Here is a 25,953-nt window from a genome sequence, read left to right as displayed (position 1 = left end):
AAAAGCGGGAAGGTGGCTATAGGGTGTTGCTTATAGACTCAAAGATCTCTGATGTGGCTGTCCTGCAAATATACTTAATTAAACCACACGAGTAATTATATAGCAAGGTAAACACGCTCTAGGGTTGGGAGTGTATTTTAACAAAGCACATGTTTTTCAACAATCACCAACCAGCTATCAGTTTGTTCACCCACAGAGAGTGTTGGTTGTGGTTCTGCAATGCAGCTTTCCACCTAACGAGAAACCATTAAGGAGGAACTTATGGTCAAACTTTCAATTAAAAGGATTGGTGTCGGATAATTGCACTTGTATCATTTGCAAAGTGTAGCATAAGGTCCTGTCCAGGTAAAATGTTACAAAAATCTGCACCGTTTAAGAAAAAAAGCAGCAAATCAGGAAGTACGGCTTCAAAATCAGATCACGAAAACTTACAATAGAAAGTTTATTTATTTATTTTTGTCTGTTTGTTTCCAGTCAGTTTTTTTAAAAAACAAATACAAAAAAAAATCTGATCACAGTTTGCTCAAACAGCCAGACTTTGACTATATTTGTAACTTTGTTCACAAAAACATACATTACTGATGCTGCGCTTAATAAGAGCCACTTCTAGGAGTTCGTGCAAAGAGTCATACAAAGGCACAGCAAGGACATACTGCTTGGAATCACAGTTTTCGTCACAGATTCACTATTCACTACACGTAGGACAAGTTCAGTTGTATTTCATCATTTCACCTCTACAACAGCATTAATTACACGAGAATTATATAGGTAGTTTGAATAAAAATATTTTAACAGCTTGGAGCTATACAGTTATTAACACTTAAACACACATGCACAGTTAAGCAAATTGAGTGCAACACATAACATTTGTACTAAAGGAGGGGGATTCTCTCTCTTTTTTACAGTTACTTCAAGTAACACAGCTCGCTTCATATAAATAAGTTAAAACATCTAAATTTTCAAGACAAAGCCATTCAAGACAAAGAAATGTAGGGGAAGCAGATCTACTTATACACGCGATATAATGGTAAGAAACAGGCTCATGATTAAAAGATGAATTAGGGCGACAAGAACAAGGTTTCTTCACAGAAGTAACACAAGGAAGTTTTAGAAAGTCAACTTAGTACTGACATTATGCGCAGGGTCAACTAATACTGCTCAGTACTTTTTAATTGATCAATTCTTAAGGACGAAAAGCCCCTCCTGCAGCTGCCATGCTCATGCTTTTCAGCTTATTATCCTTTTTCCATTTCATTCTCCTGTTTTGGAACCAGATCTTTATTTGTCTCTCCGAGAGGCAAAGAGCATGTGCTATTTCAATTCTTCTTCTGCGGGTCAGGTATCTATTGAAGTGAAATTCTTTTTCCAGCTCCAGGGTCTGATATCGGGTATAAGCAGTCCGAGCCCTTTTTCCTTCTGGTCCCCCTATGTTGTCTGTAACAGAAAAGTGAATGATTTAGTCTCTCCCAGCGACCTGCTCCTGTATTTTCTAAAGCAGCCCAGAACATCAGTAGTACCGTTATTCTTGGTCCTGTTTTTGTTTTGGATAAATGCTCAACAAGTACCCCCTTTTCTGTATACATTTTTAGAAGAGTAAACCAACAGAATCCTGAGCTAAGCTGATCAATGCATTGTGGATCTGAGGCTAGATGGGATTTCAGAGATAGGAGAGCAAAGCAAGGACATTCAGATCTGTCACGAAATTTAGTTTTAGAATGCTTTGGAATTAACAAAATCATTTCTGTTTCATAATGAGAAGGGGCATGGCAGGTATTTTTTATTTAAAATTACAGAGCAGAAGGCAATCACATAGCCTTCCCATACCCCCCGGTCCTCACCCTAAGGATTTTTTCTGACTTCCTACCAGTGCAAACTCCCATCCTCACTCACTATTTTGCTAAACTGTCTTTTTTATATATAATTAGTAACGCTGTTCCGCTGGACAGTCCTCATAATAAATTACACACCGTGACAAGCACTATTCACATTTTCCCACTTCAGCTACATCTCTGCTCCCCGAGTTGTGCAGACTTTGTTGAGTTAGAGTTCCTACATTTACATTTTTAACGTGCCTACGAAACTGTCTTTCCCCACCGTGCAAGCACAGGGGTCTGATCAGGCTACACACTCACATCCACCCAGCCACCACGCGTTTACATTAAAGCCTCTTTAAAGAAAAGCAGGGTACGCTTTACCATGACTTATGTGCAGTTTTCGCATCCAGGGGTAGATCTGGGGTTGTGAAGGCTGAGCTGTGCTTTGGTCATTCTGGGCACTTGCCTGGTCGCTGCTTGCTGGGGTGTCATCCTCAGTGCCAGACGACGTGCCAACCCCCTCTCTGCTTATGTGAGTGCTGCTGCTGGAATTGGACGAAGTGCTGGTAGAGTTAGCTATGGAGTTTTTCACCCCGTGATGACTGTCGCTGACAGGCGAAGTGGCCACGGCGGTACAGGGCAGAGGGTCAGGTGGAGGCGAATGTGAAGACGTTGCAGGTTGGTTATACCTGGGCTCTGTCGACGCAGAGGTGGTAGTGGCTGGGTAATTGCGAGATCTTTCATTGGCACCAAAGTGGTTGGAAGCTGAGCGCCCAACGCTGAGATCCATGCCATTGTAGCCGTACCCGTACCTGCTGGAATGCATGCTCGCTGAATCCCTGTATTGCTCGCTCACGGAACTATGATCTCCATAATTATGTAACTGGTAGTCCGGGCCATTTGGATAGCGACCGCAAAATGAGTTTACAAAATAAGAGCTCATTTGTTTTTTGATATGTGTGCTTGATTTGTGGCTCTTGGTCGTTTTGTGCGTCTATAGCACCCTTGCACAATTTATGATGAATTATGGAAATGACTGGGACATGTACTTGGTTCCCTCCTACGTAGGCACCCAAATATGGGGTACGACTTCAAATCACGTGCTTTTGTTGTCCAGTCGTAAATCCTGCCTGATGACCTCTAGAGGTAAACTCGTGCACTAATGGGGGAGTTGGGTGGATGCTGGAGGGTTGGCGCGCGCGCCCAAGGCGCGCTCCTGCTTCCAGCTTCTGACTGTCAGTCGGACTCTTGCGCCACCCTCTGGAGACTAGTTAGATCTTCACGCTTCCAGCCAGGGTCTGCAGGGCTGGGGTCGACTCGAGGTTACAGCCCATTATAGCAAAATTATTGCATTTCTCTCACAGTTCCATTAGTATGTACCAATTGTAACGGGCTATCGGCTGCAGATCACAAAAGCAGCAATAATGCAGGAGTTTGGGAAAAAACATTTGCTTTTATTTTCAATAGCTTTCTTTTATTCTTTAATTCCTTCCTCTTCTGTTCTGCTATAGATTTTTAAATACAGAAATAACTTCGATCTCTTTTTAGAGTGATACTTATTTAAACCTACTGAAAAATATAAATCCTCACACACTGGCAACAATTACAGTCCTGTTTTGCAGGCGCATAAGAAAAGCTGCACTGCCGATTTTAAAAGGCAGGTACCTATTAAAAATAAATATTGTATAGTAGTTTTCCAACTGGGGTCAAATTCTATATAATTTTATGGTCGGCGTCTTTTTCTTCAGATAAATATAATGTTGTGGCGGTCATTTGACATTAATATTTTCGCAATTTGGGACTATTCAGAGCGGTAGCCCAAATTGCTTCTCCTTCCGAATAAAGGGGTCATTGTGTGTACTGTACACACATTCACACACACATATACGTATCTATTAGTAAATATTTTGACTGCAAGTATTTTACTCAGTGAAAGAGAACTCTATTTGGAATCATTTTAGAAGCTAGTTTCTATCTATTATCTATTTTGTCTTCTGTGCTAGGAATTTCGAAAGTAAATAAAGACAGAAAGAAGAGCCACGATTTATCATTACAGACCATCGATTTTTAATTTTTTGAAACTAGCACAATCGTACTGCATGATTAAAACCCCCTCGTTGCTCAATGAAAGCTTTCTTTACTATCAGCGCCACATCAGGAGCCGCAGAAATCTGCCCGCCTCAAAACCTTTTCTTTCCCCGTTCTAAAGTTCAACGCATAGTTTTTTCTTTAATACTAGCGCAGATTTTGTTCAATTTAGTGGAATAAGCTCTGGGCATTTTAAAATCTCCCTGCAATTCATCCTCGATTTTCATGGAAGTTAATAGTCAGGATTTGTAAATCGATTTTTTTAAATGCCGTTACCTTCTCTGTGCTAATTAAATCTCTTATACACGTGTAAAACTTTTTTTTCTAGAGACCCTAAAATCCCAACACAGTAGAACAAGCCGCTCGGGATTAGTAAAGACATCAAACCAGGATTTTCTAAATCAGGCGTCATTCCACAATATGAACGTTTCCAATTACAAAAATCTACTCACTTCTCTGTTGCCTACAGCCATACGGTCGTATCAGAGACATTCATACAGACATAGATGCTCAGTTTAAAATATTTATACTTACAATCTGGGTTTTTTTCTGAATTATTTTAAGCAAGGTTATCTAGGCTTTGAAAAGGTGACCATAAACACTACATAGCTCTAAATCAAATACTTCTATTTTTAAATAAATTCACAGTTGATTGCAAATGTATATATTTTAATCAAGCCTTTGGGAGTTAACAGACTGTGAAAAACCTATAGGATTTTAGTAGCAGAAGGAACACAAGAAAAAAAACGCTAAAAAGGAAAAGGCCTGGTAACTTTTATTAAGCATTATTCTACTCCCCTGACTTTTCCTCTGTTTCTTCGCTGCTGGGCTGTGTGGAATGTATGAGTTTGTTTTCCTTTTTCCATTTCATTCGCCTGTTTTGAAACCATATTTTAATTTGTCGTTCAGTAAGGCAGAGAGCGTTTGCAATCTCAATCCGTCGTCTTCTGGTTAAGTATCTGTTAAAATGAAACTCCTTTTCTAACTCTAGCGTTTGGTATCTGGTGTAAGTTTGCCTCCCCCGTCTCCCATGTGTTCCATACACTGTACCTGTAAAAGTAAAGACAAAATTGTCGCATTGAACAAGGCCCAATGGTCTCAAGTTAAGAAATAGTGGTCAGTTGCATTGCGCCTCCTCTTGCAGAGGCAATCACATAAGGGGTGTCTACTCTGATTGTCAGAAGTTTTCTTGATTAAACATTTCTAAATGAAGAAGAGCACCATTATCATATTTGAAGGTTTAATTCTGATACACAGATATTTATTGGGACAAGCATTTACCCATGAACGAGAAATATTTAAAACTTTTATATATACATACGTGTGTGAAATATACAAATATGTGTGCGTATGTATACAACTATAATAGTTACTATAACTATAGCAAAACTATAATTAAGTATGATCATAATTAAAGCTCATAGAAGCAACTAAAGTTCCTAGAACAGCCCCTGGCATTTGCTCCTAATATGGTGCATTCAAATGCAAAGGGGCTCTTCAAAATAAAAAATGTCTTTAAAAGTTAAACTTTTCAAAGAAATATAAATCATAACCCCACCTTTCAAGAGATAACCCGGGGGAAGGTAAGGCGAGATTTTATTTTTCGAAACAGTTGAAGTAAACAAGGCAGTGGGCTTATTCAAAACAAGTGCCATTTGCTCCCATCCCAAACAGTCCTGTTGTGTAAACTTCACTTTACGTGAAACAAAATTCGAGGTGATTTGTACATGTGCACACATTGTCCGAAAGCGTGCTTTCGATAACCAATATTTGTATACTAATGGGCTTGGGAGGGTCCTACAAATAAATGGGGGTAGGCAGTACAGGGGGCATGTTCCCTACATCAGTCTTTGACACTGAAGAAGCGAAGAGGTTTCTTCGAGGAGGGATGGTTATTAGTAATTTGTGAATGCCTATTTTTCAGTTATTACTAAGGAACTGCACCAAGTCAGCCAAGTTTGGAGCAGATTGTTCCTAAACTGCTTTAAGGCTGCCAATGTGCCAGGGCTGGAATAACCTGGAAAGGTTTCGTGTTACACATTACCTCGCAGGAGTCATTCCTCTTCGACAGTTTGGACGCCCTTTCTGAAAGTCTTTCTCAAAGAAACTTCCCCCCCCCCTTTATTGCATTCAAATGACTTACCAGCGCAGGAGTTCATCCGCTGCATCCAGGGATAAACAGGGCTCGTGTACTTCCGGTCGCTGCCTTCCTCATTTAAAATTTTGCTTTGCACACTGTCGGATTTGTATGGTTGATCAGGAGAAAAGTGCAGATAGTCCCCGTGTCCCCTCTGCTTGCCAGTGCCGGAGGGAGAGGCGCTACTTATGTCCTTGTCAGAATAAAAACAAGAGGCTCCATACTCATAGGATGCCCGATTGCAAGCAATGACCGTGTTGGACTGTTGATAAAAACAAGGTGAGGTGTAGGTCTTGTCCTGCAGGCTTGTTGCCCCATAAGAAGCTGGGAAATGCCTCAGAGCATCATAGCCAGCTGGATAAAGGGGGATTTGCCCGAGGAAAGAGTCCTGGCCATTAGGCAGGCTCCCAGGGAAAGTGGGATTCACAAAATAGGAACTCATTTGCTCTCCCCTCTCCAGGACTGTGATTTGTTGTGTATTAGTACATCTGGCTATAACTATTAGTAGTCATCGAACTGGTTTGTTTCTGGATGGCCGAGCGCCAAAAGCGACAGCAGCAAATAGCACCAGCTGACGGCTCGGCGGCCAATGGGAGAGCAACGTGGAGCCCGCTCCCTTGGGACCCGCAGCGACCGAGCCAGCAAAGTTACAAACAACCCCGAGCCCGCACACCCGACAGATGGATGGCAACACGCACACACACACCACCTTTAACGTGGCTAAGGGAACGTGGGAGGTGGGACATATTAGGGGGGAGGGGAAGGGCGAGGGGGTGTTACTGTAAAAAAATAATCTGCAAAACGTAAAAGAATGCGTTAAGCGGCGGCCGCGAGCGCCCCCGGGGCAGTGCCCTGTGGCAGCTGGGAAAAAAGGGGCAGCTCTCCAAAGTTAGGATCTCCACTCTGGAAGATATGCAAATCATCACACAGCGAACTCCCCTCCCCCTCGCTCCCCACCCCGGGGGGCTGGACTACCCCGGTCCTTTCTATATTCCTATATGAAAGGTAGAGGATGATTGATGTTAGAACTGAAAACTTTGGAGCAATTAAAATCCATGGAAGGGGAATGAATCAGCGATGGCATCTGAGCTGGTCGACTTTGTAAACAAATATCTGTTTTCTTAACACTGTGCAAAGAAAATAATTTTATTCAACTAAATATACTGAAAGCCCCCAAAGAATATTTCCCTCCCGAGCTTGAGCACCAAGCATCTTCTTCGCCCCAGTTCAGAATCCAGCCTTTGTGTTTTCCGTTGTTTATTGAAAATAATCTCGTGCATTAATGAACACTCAGATAATGAAAGTGGAGATTATGGATCGGACAGGAAATGGTGGCCTCCTAGATTTATTTATTTATTTATTTATTTATTTAGATGCGTGTTTCAAAGGGAGTCCCTGGTAGAGGTTGGAACAGGTTTCCAGAGCTCCCGGAAAAGATGTGTTCAGAGAAAGTTGCACGTGTTTGTTTTCTTTACATCCAAAAAGTGTATTTTGTTGTATCTGAAACGACGATTTTAAAATTATAGCGGTAGAATTATACCTAATGAAAATAGCCACGCTAACGTGTGTGCAGAGGCAAAACGGTTTCGCTGTTGTTTCTAATCATTTAATTACCCACTGATGTTTTAACAAACATCTTAACGTGTACTGTTCAACTTGGCAGTTACCCCAGGACGGACATACAATTCTTGGCCCAGGGCAGAAGCAGCAGCAGTGCTGATGAAATGCACAGAAAGGCTTTTAATTCAGCCGACTCCAGCAGTTCCTAAAAATAACAAGGAGATCACTCCTTCCAAGCTGTGTTTACTCATAATACGTGACTATGACAACAGACTGAACAGCCGGTTTTTAAACGTGCTGGAGTTTGTACTAACTCTGTTTCCTATAGCACCTAAACTAGCTTTGGAAACGTGAGTTTTGTTGTCGTTGGAAGGTTCCGTGTCTCATTTCCGGAGGATGATTACGGTACCTATAAAACAGTAGTGAGTTAAAACATCTCTCCACAATAGTTGGTATTGTTAGCGTTCTCAGTTGGACTTTCACACTGAGACGTTGATTACCTTCCATTTTTATTTTTCCCCCTATTCTTTTCTCCGACTGTAAGTTATATACACATCTGGTAGACTAAAAATTATATGCATTGAGAGAACAGCTGAACATTATGTGCAGCTACTCAAAAGAATCCCTGTCCTGAAGAATTTGTACTATGTGTGGGGGGGAATGACGAATACAAATGAGGTTTTTTTAAATGTGAAAATTTTCAGCAGAGGCTAGACCGGAAACGTGCCATGAAAATTAAGATTCGATGAATACAAAAATCCAATGTCCATACTTTAAAAAAGTTGTGGTCAGAAGGTCTTTTTTTGAAGACGCATTGGATTCATCGCGAAAAAAAATGAGAGGTTTATAAATATTTAGGTTTTATTATGTCGGTTTCAGATTGATATTATCTTTGTTTAAAGGGGTGGGAGGGAAATGATTTGCCCAGGAATCTTTATCTGCGGCTCTTGTTCTAGCCAAAGTCAAAATCTCTAATGTCTCAGCATAACAAAATAAAACATTTCTCAGTTGCTTCCGCCGCACTAAACCGCAAAATAAATGAAAGTACACATTTGTTATGGTTAGAGCATTTGTAGTAACAGCTAAACAATTTGCATGGCAATCGTGGTTTCAGTTACATTCATTATTCAAAACATAAAATAAAATAAAATAAAAAACCCTGCCACCATAAAGCTTTTACCGTGAGCGTTCCCAGCCAGATAGGTTTAATAGCAGCTTTATATAAACACTTATCTTCGAAAGGTGAATATTGAAAAACTCCCCACTGCACTTCTGCAACTGTAACAAAGTAAGTAGTCTTGCTCCTCCCATTTTCTTTAAATTATAAAAAAATGTCAGCACACAGTTGAAAAAAACGTGATTAACACTTTAACAAGACGCGGGTTATTCTTTCTTTCTTTCTTTCAGTCAACAGACTCCATAACTCAAACAACGCTAGAGTACAGGTGCAGGAGCAGTTACCCTCTTGAGTTTAACCCTCCCTCCTTCACATACTATCTAAATCCACTTACAAATCCTTCTCATGTTCAGAGGCGTAATAGAAAACAAACTTTAACTAATAGCCTATAATCCAAACAGTTCTTGCAATCCAAACCATTGTTTAGATTGAACTCGTAGTAGTAACCTCACTGGGCAGCCTCAATTTTATCCCATCAAACCAATTCACACTGGGACATTTTACATTCGACACACATCAAAGTTTTAAAAATATATATATAAAACCCAGCTCTGTAGAAATAGTCCGTGCGTGGTGGAGTTTGAATGGTTTCCCTAAGTAGGCCGAATTTTTAGGATTTCTCCAAGAGGATTGCAGACAATTAGCCTTTTACTTGCTGCTGCCTTTGGGTCGCCTGGTTTCCGCCACACAGTGGCAGCACTGAGAGTCTATCGCTCCGCCATAAATAATCCGACACTCACTGCAGTTGCAGCCAAGCAGATACTGCAATGCAATGCAAATGTAATTCTTTATCAGCCCGGAGAACACAAACAACACCGGTGTTAACATCTAAAGCACTCACAGCTCATTCTTAATTACTGTAATGAATATAAAGATATTACAGAAGCAGAACCCTGAACCAATGCCGCGGTTTCCAGAACACAAACATAGAAAGCAACGCCAGCTCGGTGAAAGACACGTTATGATGCCAATACCTTACTAAAATAATCCGTGCCCAGATCTGTTTCCGTCCCCCCCCACGACCCGTGTTCCATTTTTCAAAATCATAATTAAATTGACACAATACCTCTTATTTTCTTCAATTGACATCGAAAAAGCTTCATTTCAGACTGATTGCTTAAAATCGAGCCTTAGATATCATTCATCCATAAACTACGTATTTAGAAAAATGTCTGTAATATTGTTCAAGCTCCGATCAACACATGACGTGACACAGTTATACTGTATACAATGATTCATTTGATAAAGCAACCTATGCATATATTTCCTCTATTCTGCTGTTACAGAAATATCCTTTCTCTCTCGTGGAAATTTTACGGAATGAGAAGATATTATGCCGATTGGTCTCTTTCTGAAATTGTAAGTGTATTTTTTTTAAATTCTAAGTCGCAATTAACACAAATGAATTTGCTAATGCTGGGAAACAAAATTAATACATTTTCTTGGGCAAAGAAACTCGATATGATTTTATAAATTTGAATTCTAAAATAATAATTCAAACCTGAATGTGATAGCAAATCTTTTAAATATACCTTTATTAAAATTACACCTCAGCCTTGCTAATAACAAATACTTGTATTTTTGCATACACTGGTTAAATATAAATAAGCTAAATATTCGACTGATAATCCTTCAATTCATGTCTACTGTATCTATTATATATAGATGGGTCCCATATAGGTATACATGGGTATTAAAATAATGTTACCCTGCTTATGGTAGTGTTATATACGTTTCTCACCTTTAGGTTCTGGCTCGAAGGAGCCCCTGCTACTTTGACAGCTGTCGCTTTGGCTGCACAGGAGACGAATCGCCCTCCTTTTGGTGCCAGAAGAAGCAGGAAATTAGCCAGGTTGCAAGTTGAAAATCTGCCACTCCAGTGCTTTGAATCCAATATGCCACACCTTCCAGCGGAGGAATTGGAAATTGCCATCCAGGATCTGTGTTCTAGGCGGCTGCTTATGCTGAACCTCCATACACTTTGTTCACTATTGCCTTACAAAGAACAAATGAAATGGGGGATTGAAAGCCAGAGAGATCCGAAGCAGGACAGAGCTGAGCAAAAGAATGCAGCTCTATTCTCGCAAGGGAAATTATAAAAAAGTTCATGTTCACGGTTACCATCCACATGACCGACAGCGACCAATGGAAAAACCGAGCAACTCATAAAGTTGTATTGCAAAGTTGTAAATTTTCATAAACAACAACGGATTTATGGCCTTTTCCTCATCACTAAGAAGAGGCAGGTCTTAGAGAGGCGCCATCTTACCAGAGAGGCAGCCCTGGAGTTTTAAAAGACCTAGAGTTTGTTCTAATTTTATTAAAATTGCAATTAGTGCATTTACCAGCAACTGAACACAGCAGAGCTAGGGAACTACTCTGCAGATGATGGTATCATTATATCTATATTTTTCTTGCCCTCTAAAGAGAATTTCATGCATGATCTTTTTAAATTCCACATTAAAATACGGTATCTGCTTTACGTGTTGTAATAATGGGCAGAATAATGGGAGAATATTTTTAAATATAGGCGGTTCGGTTAGGTTATTTGTCTTGATTTTACATATTTACTATTGCCCTAATATGACTGACACGCAGACACACACCTGACTTGATCTTCAACATTTTAAACTTTCGCACTGCAGTTTGCGTCTATAATCAAATATTATCCCGCTAACGCAGATTTCCGCCTGCGTATAGGCAGGTTTCATGTCTACTGTGATTTTAAAAATTTCACTGGAGCACATAAGAGCTTCTTCTTTAAGGAATGATCTCTGCTTAATTAATCAACTCAGGTGAAAAATCTAGATAGAGAAATTGACTGATTCCTAACAATTCATCACCTATGAATTTTTGTTTTTGATTGCGGATAAAAATGATATATTTGACCTAATTTCTTTATTTGGCCTTGTAAATTTTATGCTTCTTTTGAACTGTTCCCTAATAAAGAAACACAATTCATTGTCAACAAGCATATTTATTTCCTGTGTAACATAAAACACATTTATCGTGGGAGATATTTGAACACGGTATCACTTCCAGAGAGCTCACATACATTTTTTCTCCACTGCCAAAACTTACACGGCATATCCAAATGTTCACAATGAACACATCGAAACACATTGTAACATACAATTTATGAATAAACTTTAGCCAAACCTTCATGAAGGATTTATACAGAGTTCTTAACAATACACCATGCTACAAAGTTACCAATTTAAATACAGACTTCCCAGTTTATGACGTGATCTTACAAATGATTTAAAGACAATATAAATGACAAAAAATTTCGTTTAAATATACAGTATTTGCTATTGTAGGAAAATTCACGGTATTACATATTAACACATTTTGAAATCAGGACAAAGAGATTTTTGAGAGGCGCTAACCTGGTCGTCTTAATTCACTTTTTAAAGAACATTTTCCGCGATATTAAGTAGGATGAGCTTAGAAAACAAAACGGCCTGTAACAATGTACTTCAAAAGGTAGAAGCCAACAGAAGATATTAAAGCGCTTTGTACAATATTAGTATGTGTTTTCTTCTTCACTCGGAATAGTAAAGGATTGAGAAGAAAGATATATTGCAGCATATGGTTTTCATTTATAATTGCGTTGGAATAAATATATTATTTTTTCAATTTAAATATATTCAGCATTTTCGATACCAAATTATATACCAAAGCTATTGATGCCTGCTTTTCAAAGGACTACACTTCAGTTTCTAAAAGCATTCTGCAATTCACATTAGTATGTTATCTTCTTTTGATTAATAAAATACAGTATAGTTTAGAAGATAGGTAGGCGGAGCGAGAAATAGGTAGTCTGGAAAATAGGTAGTACAAATAATTGTTGTAGGATGTAGTGGTTTCTGTTTCATTATTTTTACAGGATTTTTTTCACTTGCTGTTTAAAGTTGCCTCTTTGTTGTGATCTTCTGAAATAAAAGGAAACAGGAAGTGCAGAACTATTTATTCTAAATTAGGTAGTTTTTTTATGTGACCCTAATGCACTTATCCCTTAACAACTGATTGGGACTAATTGAGTCAGGTAGTTATGCTGGAAGTTAACGTTTTTCTGCATGTGCAAGTAGCAGTTCTCTCACGCAAATGTACCCATACGAAACACACCAAGGTTTGGGCAAACGAAAATAAAATGATTAGGGTGATCTTATGAGAGATTCCAAATAAGTTGGACAGGAAATGTGCGAGGTTCGGGGAGGTGGGGACTGGAAGACAAATCAGGGGACCTTTTAACGTTTGAAAATGCTCGGTTTCAAGATGTTCATTAAAGGGCACAGAATTTTTAAAATAAAACAGTAAGTCTTTTTTTAAAGAGAGCTTTTACAACTGTCACGTGCATACATAATACTAGAGATTGCTTCATCAAATGGGAGCTTTACTCGTCTTCTTCCTCCTCTTCTTCCACTTTCTCCACAGACGCTGTTGCTGACGTGTTCTCGTTGGTCGCTGGAGTGCTGGAGCTCTCTTCTTTATGCTCTTTCTTCCATTTCATCCTCCTGTTTTGGAACCAGATTTTGATCTGCCTTTCAGTGAGGCACAGAGCATGGGCGATCTCTATTCTCCTCCTGCGAGTCAGATAGCGGTTAAAGTGAAATTCTTTCTCCAGCTCCAGGGTCTGGTAGCGGGTGTATGTCTGCCGACCTCGCTTCCTATCTGGACCTGAAAGCAGGCAAACAGACACAGAAGTTAGCCAGAAACCTGAAGATAATCAGTTCGATGGAAAGTTGGTATTTACAAACAGCCATCCAAGCAACTGGAGTAAATCCTCTTCCTTTATTCCCCCGCCCCTAACAAAGGCATTTCTCTCAGACAGCATGCCCAGATCAAACATGGCAAATTAAGTTCTCTGAAATATACCAAGGTGGAGAAAAAAACATTAAAGACAAAAACAGTTACTTCCTAAAGGATGAACTTTACACTCGGCTCTGTTTCTCCAGCGTCCTCCAGACTTTTGTGTTTCACAAAGGAAAAGAAAAGCAGGGTCAGGAACTTCCATGTATTTATTGATCCCAGGGTCTTTTTATCAGATTATAGACACATACTAGCATTAGACTCAAGAACGGAGCTCACATTTTCCAGATCCTTTACACACGTATACAGACCCTGATCCCCAGGAAAGGCAGATGACACATTTCACACTAACAGTGAGCTAGAGCACCCCTGCCCCTCTGAAATAGTCTCGCCTCCCTTCTTTAGAGCGCCTCTTTTTCTCTTTCCTCTGCGTTTTCCGCCACAAAGGATTTTTGTACATTTTGTTGGGGTGAGGGTGAGGGTGGGGGTGGGGACCACTTACCCGTGTGGGCTCCCAGAGTACATAGCCAGCTCTCCATATTTCTACATCAAACCGCACAAATAAACGTAATACTAAAATTCCATAGCAAATTGACTTAAATAAATTTACGAGGATAGAACCCATTAATTGAGCAATAAAAAGTTTTATGATACTCATTTACATACAATGCCACGGGCTTTCTACGCAATGGCGCCTCTGCTATAATTAAAACCATAAAGGCTGTGCTGACAGTAATTTCGGCTACACGTTTGCCTGGCTGCCATAGCTTTGCCCTCTCCATTCCCCATACCTGAAGACCTCATCCAGGGGTATATCCGGAAATTAGCCTCAGCCTGGCTGTGCAGGTTGCTTTCCTCCGCTTTCTCACAGCTGGATTTGGTTAGATCATTGCAGAGGACGGGAATGTTCTGATCAAAAGAGGAACAATGCAGGTTGTAGGCATCTGAGCCCAGGCTGTATCCGGAAGAGAACGGGTTTTGATATATGGTACTGTTCACATTGTACAAGCCAGGCATGGAGGAGGTGAAAGCACTAGCCCCTGGTCCATAGCCGCTTCTCTGAGAGTTGGTTGCAAAGGAGCAAGAAGTAGGCTCTGCATTTTGGAAAAGAGAAGCCCCCGTCGTATATTTGCTAAAAAGAGCGTTCACATAATACGAAGAACTCATAATTTTGACCTGTGATTTGTTGTCCGGTAGGCTTCAGTGTCGGTTTTACGAGGTAGCGTGATATATGATAACATTACACCCCCAGATTTACACCAAACCCCATTTTCTTTTGGACTGAGCTGCCTCCAGCACGTGACCAGTCATATGACCCCATCCTCCAATCTCCTCCTGCATCACAGGTGGTATGGATCAGGGTGTCTCACAGTATCCTATAATGGAAGGGGAAGAGGATCAAATATATGTCTAACAAATTAAAGACAAGGGGGCTTTTGATTAAGGATGCCACATGGTAGATGATATTTTGTAAGATCCCTATAAAGTATAGTAAGTAAAATAAACAGAGATTTATTTGGTTCTATTATGAAACTTAAACCGCACGTTGTGCGACGCAGATCTCTCTATTCTAGAGCTGTTTTGGTTTAGAAAAACAAGGTATGGCTGCGCACATATTGCTCCCTGCTTCTCAGTTTACTCCTCATTTTCTGTCTTTTTTTCTTCTCCTTTCTGTTTTTTTTTAATCCAAGTGGAGATCTCATAGCATTGGACTATATTATAATATGTGTTGGAGGGTTTTCTATTTAATAAAAGTTACAGTGCTCAGCTGATCAATATTTAGTGTTTGGGGGGAAGCACATCTTGCACATTAAAAAGCCTCCGCAGTAAACTGAAACCATGTGTCTCTCTCTCACACACATACACACAAGTTTAAATAATTCTGTTCCTCACGCATGCATTATTTTTCTGCAGTAGTGAAATAAGTATATATTGCGTTTCCTAATTTGCTAACAGATGTATTAAGATATTGCTATATTACATTCTGCTAATCGCTTTCGGCTAGATGGATCGGGATGCGGTTGCTCCAGAAACCCGCTTTTAACTCTTTTGCAAAACCAGTATGTCTCAAAGAACGAAGCGAGTGATCGCTAACAGTTCTGATAGAATATAGATATTCCTTGGCTCTTATAATAATGGCACGCATACATTACCGAACCTTGCGTGTGAAACTTAGTCCATCTCTTCCGATTTCAAAGGTGAATTAATATATCGATCACGTTTTTTATTTATAATTCTCCGTTGCTAAATCTGTATTGTTACGACTGTATTCCTGACGGATTCATTACGTCTAATAGCCGAATAATTCCACTTTCCCCCGTTCCCTTGAAACAAAAAGAGGACACCTCTCATTTGAACACCTTTTAAAAAGCGATAAGTCCTGGAGTCACACATGTAGGGCTTCAGATCTTAACTAATTGTATGATGCCTTCTTTGCCTTTCAATGTACATACCTACTATCCGAAGACGGAGACAGCAACATTACATTTAGATCACGGGTAACGTTTCTCATTTTCTAAACACTCCGCTTTCCAACAATAAGAATGACTTTCCATTGAGGATGCTGCACCGTACCCTTCCTTTAAACGGATCATAAAATGGGTTTCCTTCTCTCAGACAGGGAGTCCTGGTAAAGACAGCTTTTACTGCCCTGCTATATTGCACATCATAAACTGGAAGAAGCACAATGGAATTGCCCCGGAAATTCTCCTTTAAATTATAGAGTTTAATGCCCTGTGTACAAAGAACTTCTCACCAGTTAAAATTGTTCTTGGCGATATTTCGCACGGACCCTAGAGTTCACGTTTTGAAAACCTAAGGAAAAAAGAATGCTCGAGGACTGTTTATGTGCGAATATTGCAACAGTCCCACGTAGAGTAAGGAGAAAAACAAGTGAAATTGACTAAAGCGAAGTCATCTAGATATTTGTGGTTAAGAGTATGCAAACGTTGTGACTACATCTAGATATTTGTCAACAGATAAACATGTACAATCCAGGTTATTATTCGCAATCTAAAGACAGCATTTGAATAAACAGCTTCCTCTTTATTTTGTTTCAGAAATATTACTCAGCATTACAGTTAGTTACAAAAAACGAAGAATCCCAATCCCAATTGACTTTCTGGAAAGAAATAAAGGCCCAAGAAGTTAAACGAATGCGAAGCAACCAAGAAGACTACTAAGAAGATCAAAGAGGCTGAATTAGACGGCATTAGACCAATAAATTGCTCCTCTGGTGACAACATACCAAGATGCAAGAAGAAAGAAACAGCAAACATAACCAATGTCTAGACTTGGGTATTGATAATGCAAGACAGGATTTTATAGAGGAGCCTTAAAAAGAACATTTAAGTGTGTCTTGCTTCTTAAAACATATTTAAAAGTAATCAGGATATTAAACATGGATACCGCCACCTTTGATTACTTCCCTTTCATCTTTCCAATGTCACCTCTTTTAAACAATATTAATATTTCACACCAAGTTCGCACTGAATAAGACACATCAGGAATTCCAGGAAAGTGTTTTTCCCGCATCTATTCGACAAAAGCCTCCTTAAAATATGACCTCTGGAATAGACACTAAAACATGCCAGTCTGCTGCATTCTATACTGCACTGGACAGTGCTTTAGCATATTTCTGAAATTGCAACTTTACATTTTAGTGAATTATTAGATTCAAGAAAAAAATAGTGGACAAGTCAATCGCAAGCTTATCACAATAGCCTCCTATGTTTGTTTGTTTTTAATTAGAATGTATTTCTTTTTTACTAATAAAGACCCGGACTATCTCTTATTGCATTCTGAGTTTTTCCCAGAATGGAAAAGATAGTGGTAAAATGGTGAGCAGAAGTTATACCGAACCTGGGAACACTGCATGATTATCGGTTGTGTGTTAAGCAATATTTTGATGTAACTGTGACCCTGGACACTACTCTGTTGTTTCAAAATATGTTATCACTATAATTTATCCAATATGATAATGGGACATACCGTGCCAAATTATTACTTACTTTGAAATACATAAGCACGTGTTCATTTAAGTATAATTTTACTGCGCAAGAAAAATAAATAATCAAATAATTATTTAAAAATACGAATATATGCAGACATTCGATATGAATACGCTTATTAGAAACCCGAGAAAGCGATGGTTCTATTTCAATTATATTTTGCCCTAAAAATACTAACATACTTAAAGTGATGTGGAAAAAAATAACATAATCCTCACATCCCTTGCTCATTCTGAGAATTGGTTTCAAGAAATTGCCTTTAATTTAAAGAAATATTAATCAGATAGATAAAAATAGTTAAGTAACGTGACTCCTAAGGTGCGGTTCGTTTTCTTTATTTTCTTTAACTTGAAAGATATAACACTAATATTTTCGACCATGTTTAGAGGGTCCCTTTCTTTATTTTTCTTTCTGTTAGTTTTTCTCTCGTTTTCACGACTGATTTGACAACAGATAACATAATTCCACTAAACTGCGCCCTGAAAGCAGTTAGCGAGGGCAGTCAACAAAACCAAAACGGATAAATACTAAAATTAACGAGGGAAATAAAAATAAGAGGCACGGAGAATTTAAGAATGAATGTGTAGAGACATCTCATCAGACGGTTGGCATCTGTAAAATATAATTAAACGGGTCCCACAGAGCTGAAATTGCTAGGAACCCAAGCAGGGTTTTAACTGTATCAAAGACAGCTGTTGAAGAATTTCAGTTTCCAGTAAATAATTTTCAAATTAAAATTTGCAACCTTGCCGCTTCTTCAGTGAACGCGGTTAGGTCGGATGCTCAGTAAGAAGAGTTCCATTTGGGAATTAGTTTTGACTCTTTGTTCGTTCCCCATACAAAGCCCAAGTCTTGTGGAATCGCGTTATGGACTTGATTGTGAAAAACACCACCGCAGTCCACAGAACGCTAAATGACATTCGAATCATTATGTTCATACTTTTTAAATCCCCGCTTCTCCGAAATATTAAAGCGCTCATGAGCCCTGAATGAAATCAGAATAGTTTGCATGTATATTAAGGGGTTAATGATAAAATGTCTAATATTTCTGAAAAAAGGAAAGGTGAAAAGGGAATTGAATAGTGTATAAAGGCGTCAGCGGTTTATGTTAAATAATTAGAAATGCTTTAATGCTTTGAAAATTAAAAATAAATAAATCGTCTGATAAAATCGGAGACTGAAACTTTACCTTTTCAATGACTGCGTTTAAGGTAAGCAACACAGCAAGCCTAATACTAACTATATTATTTTTCAATGAAGCATCATTCATAATAAACCCAGAGTAAGAACTGTTGACCTTGGTTAACATCAGATCAGTTGTTTCAAATCCAGTTATTCTCCTATAAAGTCGACATTTTAGGAGCTTTCAAGTAATCTCGCAATATGCTTCATGGCGGGTTTGTGAATGTTTTCATGGAATAATACTGCCATCTGCTGTTCTATTTGGGACATTGCAAATAATAAACGATGCAAGAACGTTTCAGTTTGCTAACAGCTTATGTCTCCGACAGAGAATACTTCAATAATCTGCTCGGCAAAAGAGTAGCAATTATACAAGATGTTCCGGTCACAAATACATTAAAGATAAACGTTCGCCTTCGAGCTTAGATTTCAGAAGAGGAAGGCTAATAAAAGGTAGTTATTTCCGCACCCCCGCTTTATCTAAAACAGCCAGACAAAACAAATGAAAAGGCTTTGGTAGAAAATCTTAATTGTGGCTGGACAGTTGTAAACTCATTAAGAGCCGAATTCCAGACAGTTTGCAGACCCGTCATTTATTACACACCCTTAATGCTGATTCTTTGAAGTTTCCTCTGTCTGCAACAACAGAGGGCGTCCCGAACATCCCAAAACACTGGCACAGGGATCAATTAGGGTCTTTTTTGTGTGTATGAGTGTGCAACAAAACTATTTCCCGTTTACTAATTATAACCCATCAAAACTTACCAGAGATTTCTTTAAAGAAGACGAAGAAGAAGTGAGGCTGAAAGATTTTCCTTCTGCACTTTTGCACCTCTGTAAGCGTTTTGCGAGCGCCCTAAATTTTGTGTTTAACCCTGCAGCGTTTTACACCCCATAAATGGTTACAGCAGTCATTTTCTTTTATTGCATTGTATAGCTCTGAATTTTCCTAGCAACATCTTCTGCCAAGAACGGTGACTATAAATGTTCTGGCTACTTTTGTCTTAAAAATAATACACTCACAAAGCATTTGTTCTACATATTTACAAATATGGTTTGCTTGGTCTTGAACAGACGTGTATTCTGGATCGTATTTTGGAAGATTCCTTCTCTGGGCGGTAAGATGTCGGCCTAAAGCAGGGATAATTTTAGCTGGCTCACGATCTTTGCTATTTGGTTTTGTTGCTCAGCTGAAAAAAAATAACTTTCAGCCGAAATAAACGTTCTTTAATAAACCTTCTTTCATGTATTTGGCTTTGCTGCACTAGCCTGTTGCGAGACACATTTTCTCAGTTGGACTAAAACAGCGACCAAAGTAGACTTCATAACTAATAATATCATTTATTGTCTGTAAACCTTTACCCTTAGAGATAGTAAAATGCAATGTGCTTATTTTACGTGTCATAAGCCACTTCAGAGGAAAATTTGCAGATGCAAATAAAGGAGAAGAAAAATAACTGATTGCAAAACTTTTTTAAATGACATATTTTGCACATTACATTATATATGGAAGGGGATTTAAAATTAATATATTGGCAAAGCGAGCGTTTCTCAAACCTTTTGCAGCCAGTTTAGCTATGCCCATTTTATAATGGGGTAATGTACTGTGCCAACTAAAATTAAAATGTCTAATCTATTTACGTTGTTGTCCCTCTAAAAAGTCTTGACTATTTCGGTCTTGTTCTTTTTAGAAAAACTTTATTCAAATACGTTAACTCCAAAGCATGCACCCCATAATATTTAAAGAGTTTCCTGCATATGTTTCTAAGCACTGGATTACATAATTTTATCCAGGTGTATTTATGCACTTTGTAGCTTAAACAAAGAAAATTATTACATATTATTATACAGGTTTTGCTCTCACATATCTGCGCATTTAACCTGGATCAAATAAATTTCTATTCTCACCACAGTTGTTCTAACCATGCAGTTTCTACTGGTTTTTATGTTGGGTTATACAGATGAGAGCCTTCTTAATAATGTTAAAACATCACAAAACATAAAAGAATCAATATATTTTATTTGGCAAAAAGTTAAATATCATTTCAACACAACAATTTGGTCAGTAGGCCATGAGGTAACTATTGCAAAATATACAGTGTATGTTCTGCATAAACATAACTTCCCAGATTTTTATATTCGATACAAATCTACAATAACCAAATGTAGCTTTTTATAGTGTATAATTTATTATCAATAAAATTAAACTTCATTACAATAGGCTTCAAATTATTTGATTAAAATTAAAACGTAAACCATAGGTAGTTACCCTTTTCACATATATGTATAGCTCCGAAATCTGATAACTGCTTACTGGTGCAAAAACAATATTTAAGCTAGTCTGATTATTTATTTTTCCCTTAATATATAGATTATATATACAGCTGACAAAGACAGTACTATATATATCAACTTTTCATACTAAAATGACCTGCTTGGTAACAGTTTGAGAACCATAATTCTTAGATATCCCAGCGATTTTTTTATTATGATTTTGTTTGTTTAAATTGGTATATATATAGATATCTCTATATATAAGTTGGGGATAGGTAGATATTACAATCAAAGGTTTACTGTCTAGTTATACAGAAAAGACTTACACTACAGAGCTATACTCTATGCAACTTTTATAATAAACAACCTGAGTTCAAATTGAATTCTAGCTTTCACAATCACATCTGGTACAGCACCCAAGCACATAAGTTGAGTCACAAACATAATTACCACAATAAAACACAGTGTTCAAGTATTACAGCAGACCTCTCTGCCGCGCAAAGGGCAAATTAAATTAACTACGTAGTCTAAACTCTACAGTCCGCAAATAGTTGTGCATTATGAAAAGGTAGTTTTTTTTGTCTTTTGTTTTGTTTCTTTGTAAGTGAAGAACAGGTAGAATTATACAAGCCCACAAACAGCCTTCCGCGCTAATGCCCCCTTTTTCTTTCCTATTATAAAATGGAAAGTATTACGGTACCTCCGCAGTAGCACTGGCAAACCGATATTTCAATGCTACTGTTACAAGGTACATTAACCATTAGAATTTGCCATGACAAAAAAATGAGGCCTGGGCACAGTCGCATTATGTGGTGAGGTTGGAGCGGGGGGAGGGAGAATTTTCTTTAAAAAAAAAAGTAACCTGTGTTTCCTCATTATTCATCCTTTGCTCGGTCTTTGTTGATTTTCTTCATTTTCATCCTCCTGTTTTGAAACCAGATTTTCACTTGTCTCTCAGTTAAATTAAGGAGTCTCGCCACTTCGTATCTACGGTCCCTAGTGAGATACATATTGAACAAAAACTCCTTTTCCAGTTCCAGCGTTTGGTGCTTGGTGTAGGGACAGCGCTTTTTCCGGGTGGATCTTGCGTGCAGCCAATTTGCAGCTGGATTATCTACAATAAAAGAGCAGGAGAAGTTCAGGGGAGGGAGGAAGCCACGTCGCACCACAGTTTGGTCCCCTGACTTTAAAAGCCTAGGTAGCCTGATATTAGGGTTTACGACATTCCTTTCATTTCAGCAGACATACAGAATGGTTAGGCACAATGGAATCAAAATACAGACACATGGAGAGGTCACATAGAATCGCACGCGGTAAAAGCCCAGCCCCCGCCTACTCTCGCCTTGATATTGTTTATAGAATGTGATTTTAAAATAGACTGTCCCTCCTCCTCACCGCCCGGGGAGGACTAGTGGGCTTAGAATATCACCGGGAAAACGTTTCAGTTTTTAATTCTGACCTTCTCCCGTGTCACCACTGTAAGGTTTCAAGGAGATAGCGAGTCACTATACAGCTAGCTCAATTAAGCCTCGGTTGCTTATTCGCCTTATTTGCATACTCATTATTTCGTGCATGAACATTGAGCCTATTGTTCCGTTAGATTTACAGCAAGAAAATGAAGTAAATGAAGAGGTTTCTCTTTTCATCCTTACAGTAACTACCCTGGGCTGTTTCTTGCAAGATACTCGTGACAAAAGAAGCCAATGCTTCCCAAGGATTTCCCAAAAGTACGTACCCGGGGAACCCACGCCTGGCCGAGCTGTGCCTGGGCGTTCAGGCATCCTAATTCACGTTGTAAGAGTTCAGACATGCACAGTTCCCTTTAAGATCGAACTACACCCGAGCAACGGCAACTGCTAGTCATTTAGTTAGCCCAAGATGCTAACCTCCCTGCAGCCTGCTCAGAGACCTGAAGTCCATTACCCTTGCAGTCGCACTTACTTGGATCAATCTGTGGTTTTTCTCCGTTTGTCTCATTTTCTCCATTGTTTTCAGAGAACGCACCTTCGCTGGGTTGCTTATCCCTATCAGCTGGAGGAGAACCACAAGCATAATCAGACAGAGACAACGTGGTGTGAGTGTCAAACGTGGTACAGTCACCCCTTCTGGCCGCGAGCGGTTCAGGTTTAATGCCGTAATGCCTGCTGGAAGGTAACCCAGGGAAAGACAATGAGCCCGGCATAGGCTCTAGCCACGAACGCATGTACCTGCCGTCAGGCGCTGCCATTGGTGCCTGGTGATGCACATATGGATGGTACACAGTGGGCACGTTATTAGCGCTCGGAGGGTGAACGGGGTTCCAGGAAGTGCTAAAGACTGAAGTTTTCGACTGAAAACTGCATGGGGTGAATTCAGGGTGATCGCTCAGGGCTGGCTGTCTCGTTGGCGGTGCCAGTGGAGCAGAGGCATATCTGGACTGCACCAGGTCTTCACTCTCGTGAATTATGAAAGAGTCCACATAATAATTGCTGAGCGTCCCTGAAGTCGACATTGCCATTCAACAAACACAGAGCAGGACCTGCTGAAATTATGAAACTGCAGATTTCATGTAACAACTTGGTCCTTGCAAGAAGTACAGTCACCTAATAAGTTGAAGGCTGCCTGTCAGCCCATTGGTTGCCGGAGTCACATGGCAGGGTAGCAGAACAATAAAGTATAAATCACTCCGCAGGCTATTAATGGGTCAGTGTTTTCCAGTCATAATTTTTATAGCAAAGCCATATGTTTTTATGCAAAGGGATATTTGAGTTATACTATAAAGTTTGTTTTAATTGTGGCCAACTGAGATTAAAAGATCAGATTTTGTATTATTACCCTTTTTAAGCGGACTATTTTATATCATAATTAATCATCCCATCAGTGGTTCGTGTTCCCAGCAAAAACCTTGTGATCGGAGACCTTCACATAAAATTATACAGTAATTGAAGTAATAAAAAAGCAAAATAGCAGTTGCGGTATACTGTATTTAAATATATATTTATTATATTTCATAAGGAGTTATTGTTTCAGGAGCCACAGGCATGTTATTAAGTCAGTAGCTATGAGCATATTCATTTGCATCGCTGTGTTTCACAGCAGTAAAAATTTACGAGAGCTTGGAAAGGTTAAATTATACTATTGTGTTTAGTTTGGGAACTAACTGTAAATAATACTGTTCCGTTTAGTTCTGAGCTAACTGGAGCTGGCAATGAAGAGTCAAATTCATCATAGCCTCTTACTGAAACTGATCTACAGAGTAGCTCCTTACCACACAGACCAGAGGAGGAATATAGAAATATTTTAAATCGATATTTAAATTTGTATTTTTTATAGACACCACCACCTAGACTTGGATCTTGGACTTTTCTGAACAACTGTTTTTTTCACATTTAAAGACAACAGTTCGAAATCTCAAATGCACCAGATTCAAAACTACAGTAAGAATCTCCAAAAAAATCCTTTAACCAGATACACAAGAATTAATCGATGCATTTGAATTATACTAGGAACACTGTTATTATTTACCGGATTTCGAAACTATCTTTTACTAGAAGGTGTAAAAAGAAATTTGAATGAATATGCACTCCCGAAACATTGCCAATGATATTATATTAAAACACCTCTCTCTCTCTGTCTCTGTCTCTCTCGCTCACACACACACACAATTATCACAGGAAAAGTATAATTAAAGCGAGTGAAGTAAAATCGACTTTAATAGAACAAATACAGTGGTTGATTTCTCCACCAAATTGTTTGAATGTATTTGCATTTTTACGTCTGTTTGCACAGAAGAGCTTTTTAGACCTGCCTTTCTGAAATGTAGCTAATATTATATCTAGAACGGAGCTAAACCAGAACAAGAGAGGAAGAGAGGGGAGAGGGGAAAGAGGAGGAGGGGGAGGAGTGTTTATCAAGACGATTAATTCTTAAATATGCACAAAAGCAGCAGGGGAAAAAGCATTCTCTTCCTCATCGCCGAAAGGCACCCTTCTTCTCAGTTGTACTGTAAAAAGGGCACTTGCATTATGTTGTATCACATTCTGATTAATCAAATTTATGTGCAAATCTAGGTATTTGCTGGCACGTTCTTTGACTTCTGTGCACACACTACAGCATCAAAACTAAGCGGAGGGTTACAGTCCTATACAAAAAAAAAGTGATACGGCTCCAGATCAAGTCCAGTGTTATGAATTAAACTAATGGCTGAAAAATTTGAAAGTATGACAATTGATTTAATTATCTTCTTCTGTTTATGTGTGTTCTGCTTATTTCCTGTTGTTGGAAGGAAAAAGAGACCAATGGGATGGGGAAAACATCTCTGTCAACTGCATTTGAAAAATATTATTCAGCATAGAGACCAGCAAACGGCAGAGCCACTGCGTAATAATTAAATTCATGTGTGAATATTCTGCATGCAAAAATATGTTTCTCGTTAGTTTTACATCACTATTTGGTCTCTCTCGCGCGCTCTGTTTTTGTTTCTTTTCAACTTTTCCCAACAACTACACCAGAAAGCTTACAGAGATGTAATTTTTAACAACAGTTTCTATCCTGATTTTAAATCACTAGAGCTATATGAAACTATTATTTAAGACATTAGTCAAAAAACCTAAAAAAACCCAACAAAAACCCCTAGAGATTGCCCAAGCGAATGGCAATCCGTCTTTTACAACATTTTTTAATGCAAATAAAGTTATATGTACTTATTCTAGCTTTTTTTTATGCATGTACTTACATACCGCAATAGAAAAACAAGTCTATGTCTATTATTGAAAGACGGAACTCCACGTCATTTGTATTTATTATTGAATCAACTGGGGTGAAATGTGATTGCAGAACTTCCTTTTTCCAGTAAGAAAAATAATCTTAACTCCAGGAGTCCTGGATGTTTGTGTTAGAATTTGGGTTCTGAAGCTGCAT

General features: G+C 38.8%; 5 protein-coding genes across 5 annotated transcripts in view; all 5 read right to left on the bottom strand.

The window, feature by feature from the left end:
• HOXA3 (homeobox A3) overlaps positions 1 to 10,834 on the bottom strand; it is a 43,610-nt gene extending 32,776 nt beyond the window's left edge. The window contains exon 1 of the mRNA XM_045005952.1: positions 10,518 to 10,834. The gene's annotated coding sequence lies outside the window, so the exon portion shown is untranslated. The remainder of the gene's footprint in view (positions 1 to 10,517) is intronic.
• On the bottom strand, positions 511 to 3,266 carry HOXA5 (homeobox A5). The gene is made up of 2 exons (XM_045005956.1): positions 2,196 to 3,266; positions 511 to 1,434 (listed from the first exon to the last, which is right to left on the bottom strand). Exons 1-2 carry the CDS (start codon positions 2,755 to 2,757, stop codon positions 1,184 to 1,186), a joined length of 813 nt encoding a protein of 270 aa, XP_044861891.1. The 5' UTR covers positions 2,758 to 3,266; the 3' UTR covers positions 511 to 1,183.
• Positions 3,467 to 6,637, bottom strand: HOXA6 (homeobox A6). Its single transcript, XM_045005958.1, has 2 exons — positions 6,046 to 6,637; positions 3,467 to 4,952 (listed from the first exon to the last, which is right to left on the bottom strand). The coding sequence occupies exons 1-2, from the start codon at positions 6,479 to 6,481 to the stop codon at positions 4,693 to 4,695; spliced, it is 696 nt and encodes a 231-aa protein (XP_044861893.1). The 5' UTR covers positions 6,482 to 6,637; the 3' UTR covers positions 3,467 to 4,692.
• A 903-nt stretch (positions 10,835 to 11,737) lies between the features above and the next one.
• Positions 11,738 to 14,906, bottom strand: HOXA7 (homeobox A7). Its single transcript, XM_045005959.1, has 2 exons — positions 14,380 to 14,906; positions 11,738 to 13,456 (listed from the first exon to the last, which is right to left on the bottom strand). Exons 1-2 carry the CDS (start codon positions 14,753 to 14,755, stop codon positions 13,173 to 13,175), a joined length of 660 nt encoding a protein of 219 aa, XP_044861894.1. The 5' UTR covers positions 14,756 to 14,906; the 3' UTR covers positions 11,738 to 13,172.
• Positions 14,907 to 20,791: 5,885 nt separating this feature from the next.
• HOXA9 (homeobox A9) lies at positions 20,792 to 23,771 on the bottom strand. The gene is made up of 2 exons (XM_045002953.1): positions 22,996 to 23,771; positions 20,792 to 22,168 (listed from the first exon to the last, which is right to left on the bottom strand). Exons 1-2 carry the CDS (start codon positions 23,549 to 23,551, stop codon positions 21,930 to 21,932), a joined length of 795 nt encoding a protein of 264 aa, XP_044858888.1. The 5' UTR covers positions 23,552 to 23,771; the 3' UTR covers positions 20,792 to 21,929.
• Positions 23,772 to 25,953: the final 2,182 nt, after the last annotated feature.

This window comes from Mauremys mutica, chromosome 2 (genome assembly GCF_020497125.1).
Source record: "Mauremys mutica isolate MM-2020 ecotype Southern chromosome 2, ASM2049712v1, whole genome shotgun sequence".
Taxonomy (NCBI): Eukaryota; Metazoa; Chordata; order Testudines; family Geoemydidae; genus Mauremys; species Mauremys mutica.
Note: the sequence above shows the minus strand (reverse complement) of the source record. Positions and strands in the feature narration are given on the sequence as shown.

Coding starts and splice junctions, on each gene's coding strand:
- HOXA5 (XM_045005956.1), bottom strand. CDS start 2,757: ATGAGCTCTTATTTTGTAAACTCATTTTGCGGTCGCTATCCAAATGGC. Junction 1,435..2,195: donor AAAACTGCACATAAGTCATG/GTAAAGCGTACC, acceptor TTTCTGTTACAG/ACAACATAGGGGGACCAGAA.
- HOXA6 (XM_045005958.1), bottom strand. CDS start 6,481: ATGAGTTCCTATTTTGTGAATCCCACTTTCCCTGGGAGCCTGCCTAAT. Junction 4,953..6,045: donor GCGGATGAACTCCTGCGCTG/GTAAGTCATTTG, acceptor TTACTTTTACAG/GTACAGTGTATGGAACACAT.
- HOXA7 (XM_045005959.1), bottom strand. CDS start 14,755: ATGAGTTCTTCGTATTATGTGAACGCTCTTTTTAGCAAATATACGACG. Junction 13,457..14,379: donor CCCCTGGATGAGGTCTTCAG/GTATGGGGAATG, acceptor GCCTGCTTTCAG/GTCCAGATAGGAAGCGAGGT.
- HOXA9 (XM_045002953.1), bottom strand. CDS start 23,551: ATGGCAATGTCGACTTCAGGGACGCTCAGCAATTATTATGTGGACTCT. Junction 22,169..22,995: donor AAAACCACAGATTGATCCAA/GTAAGTGCGACT, acceptor CTTTTATTGTAG/ATAATCCAGCTGCAAATTGG.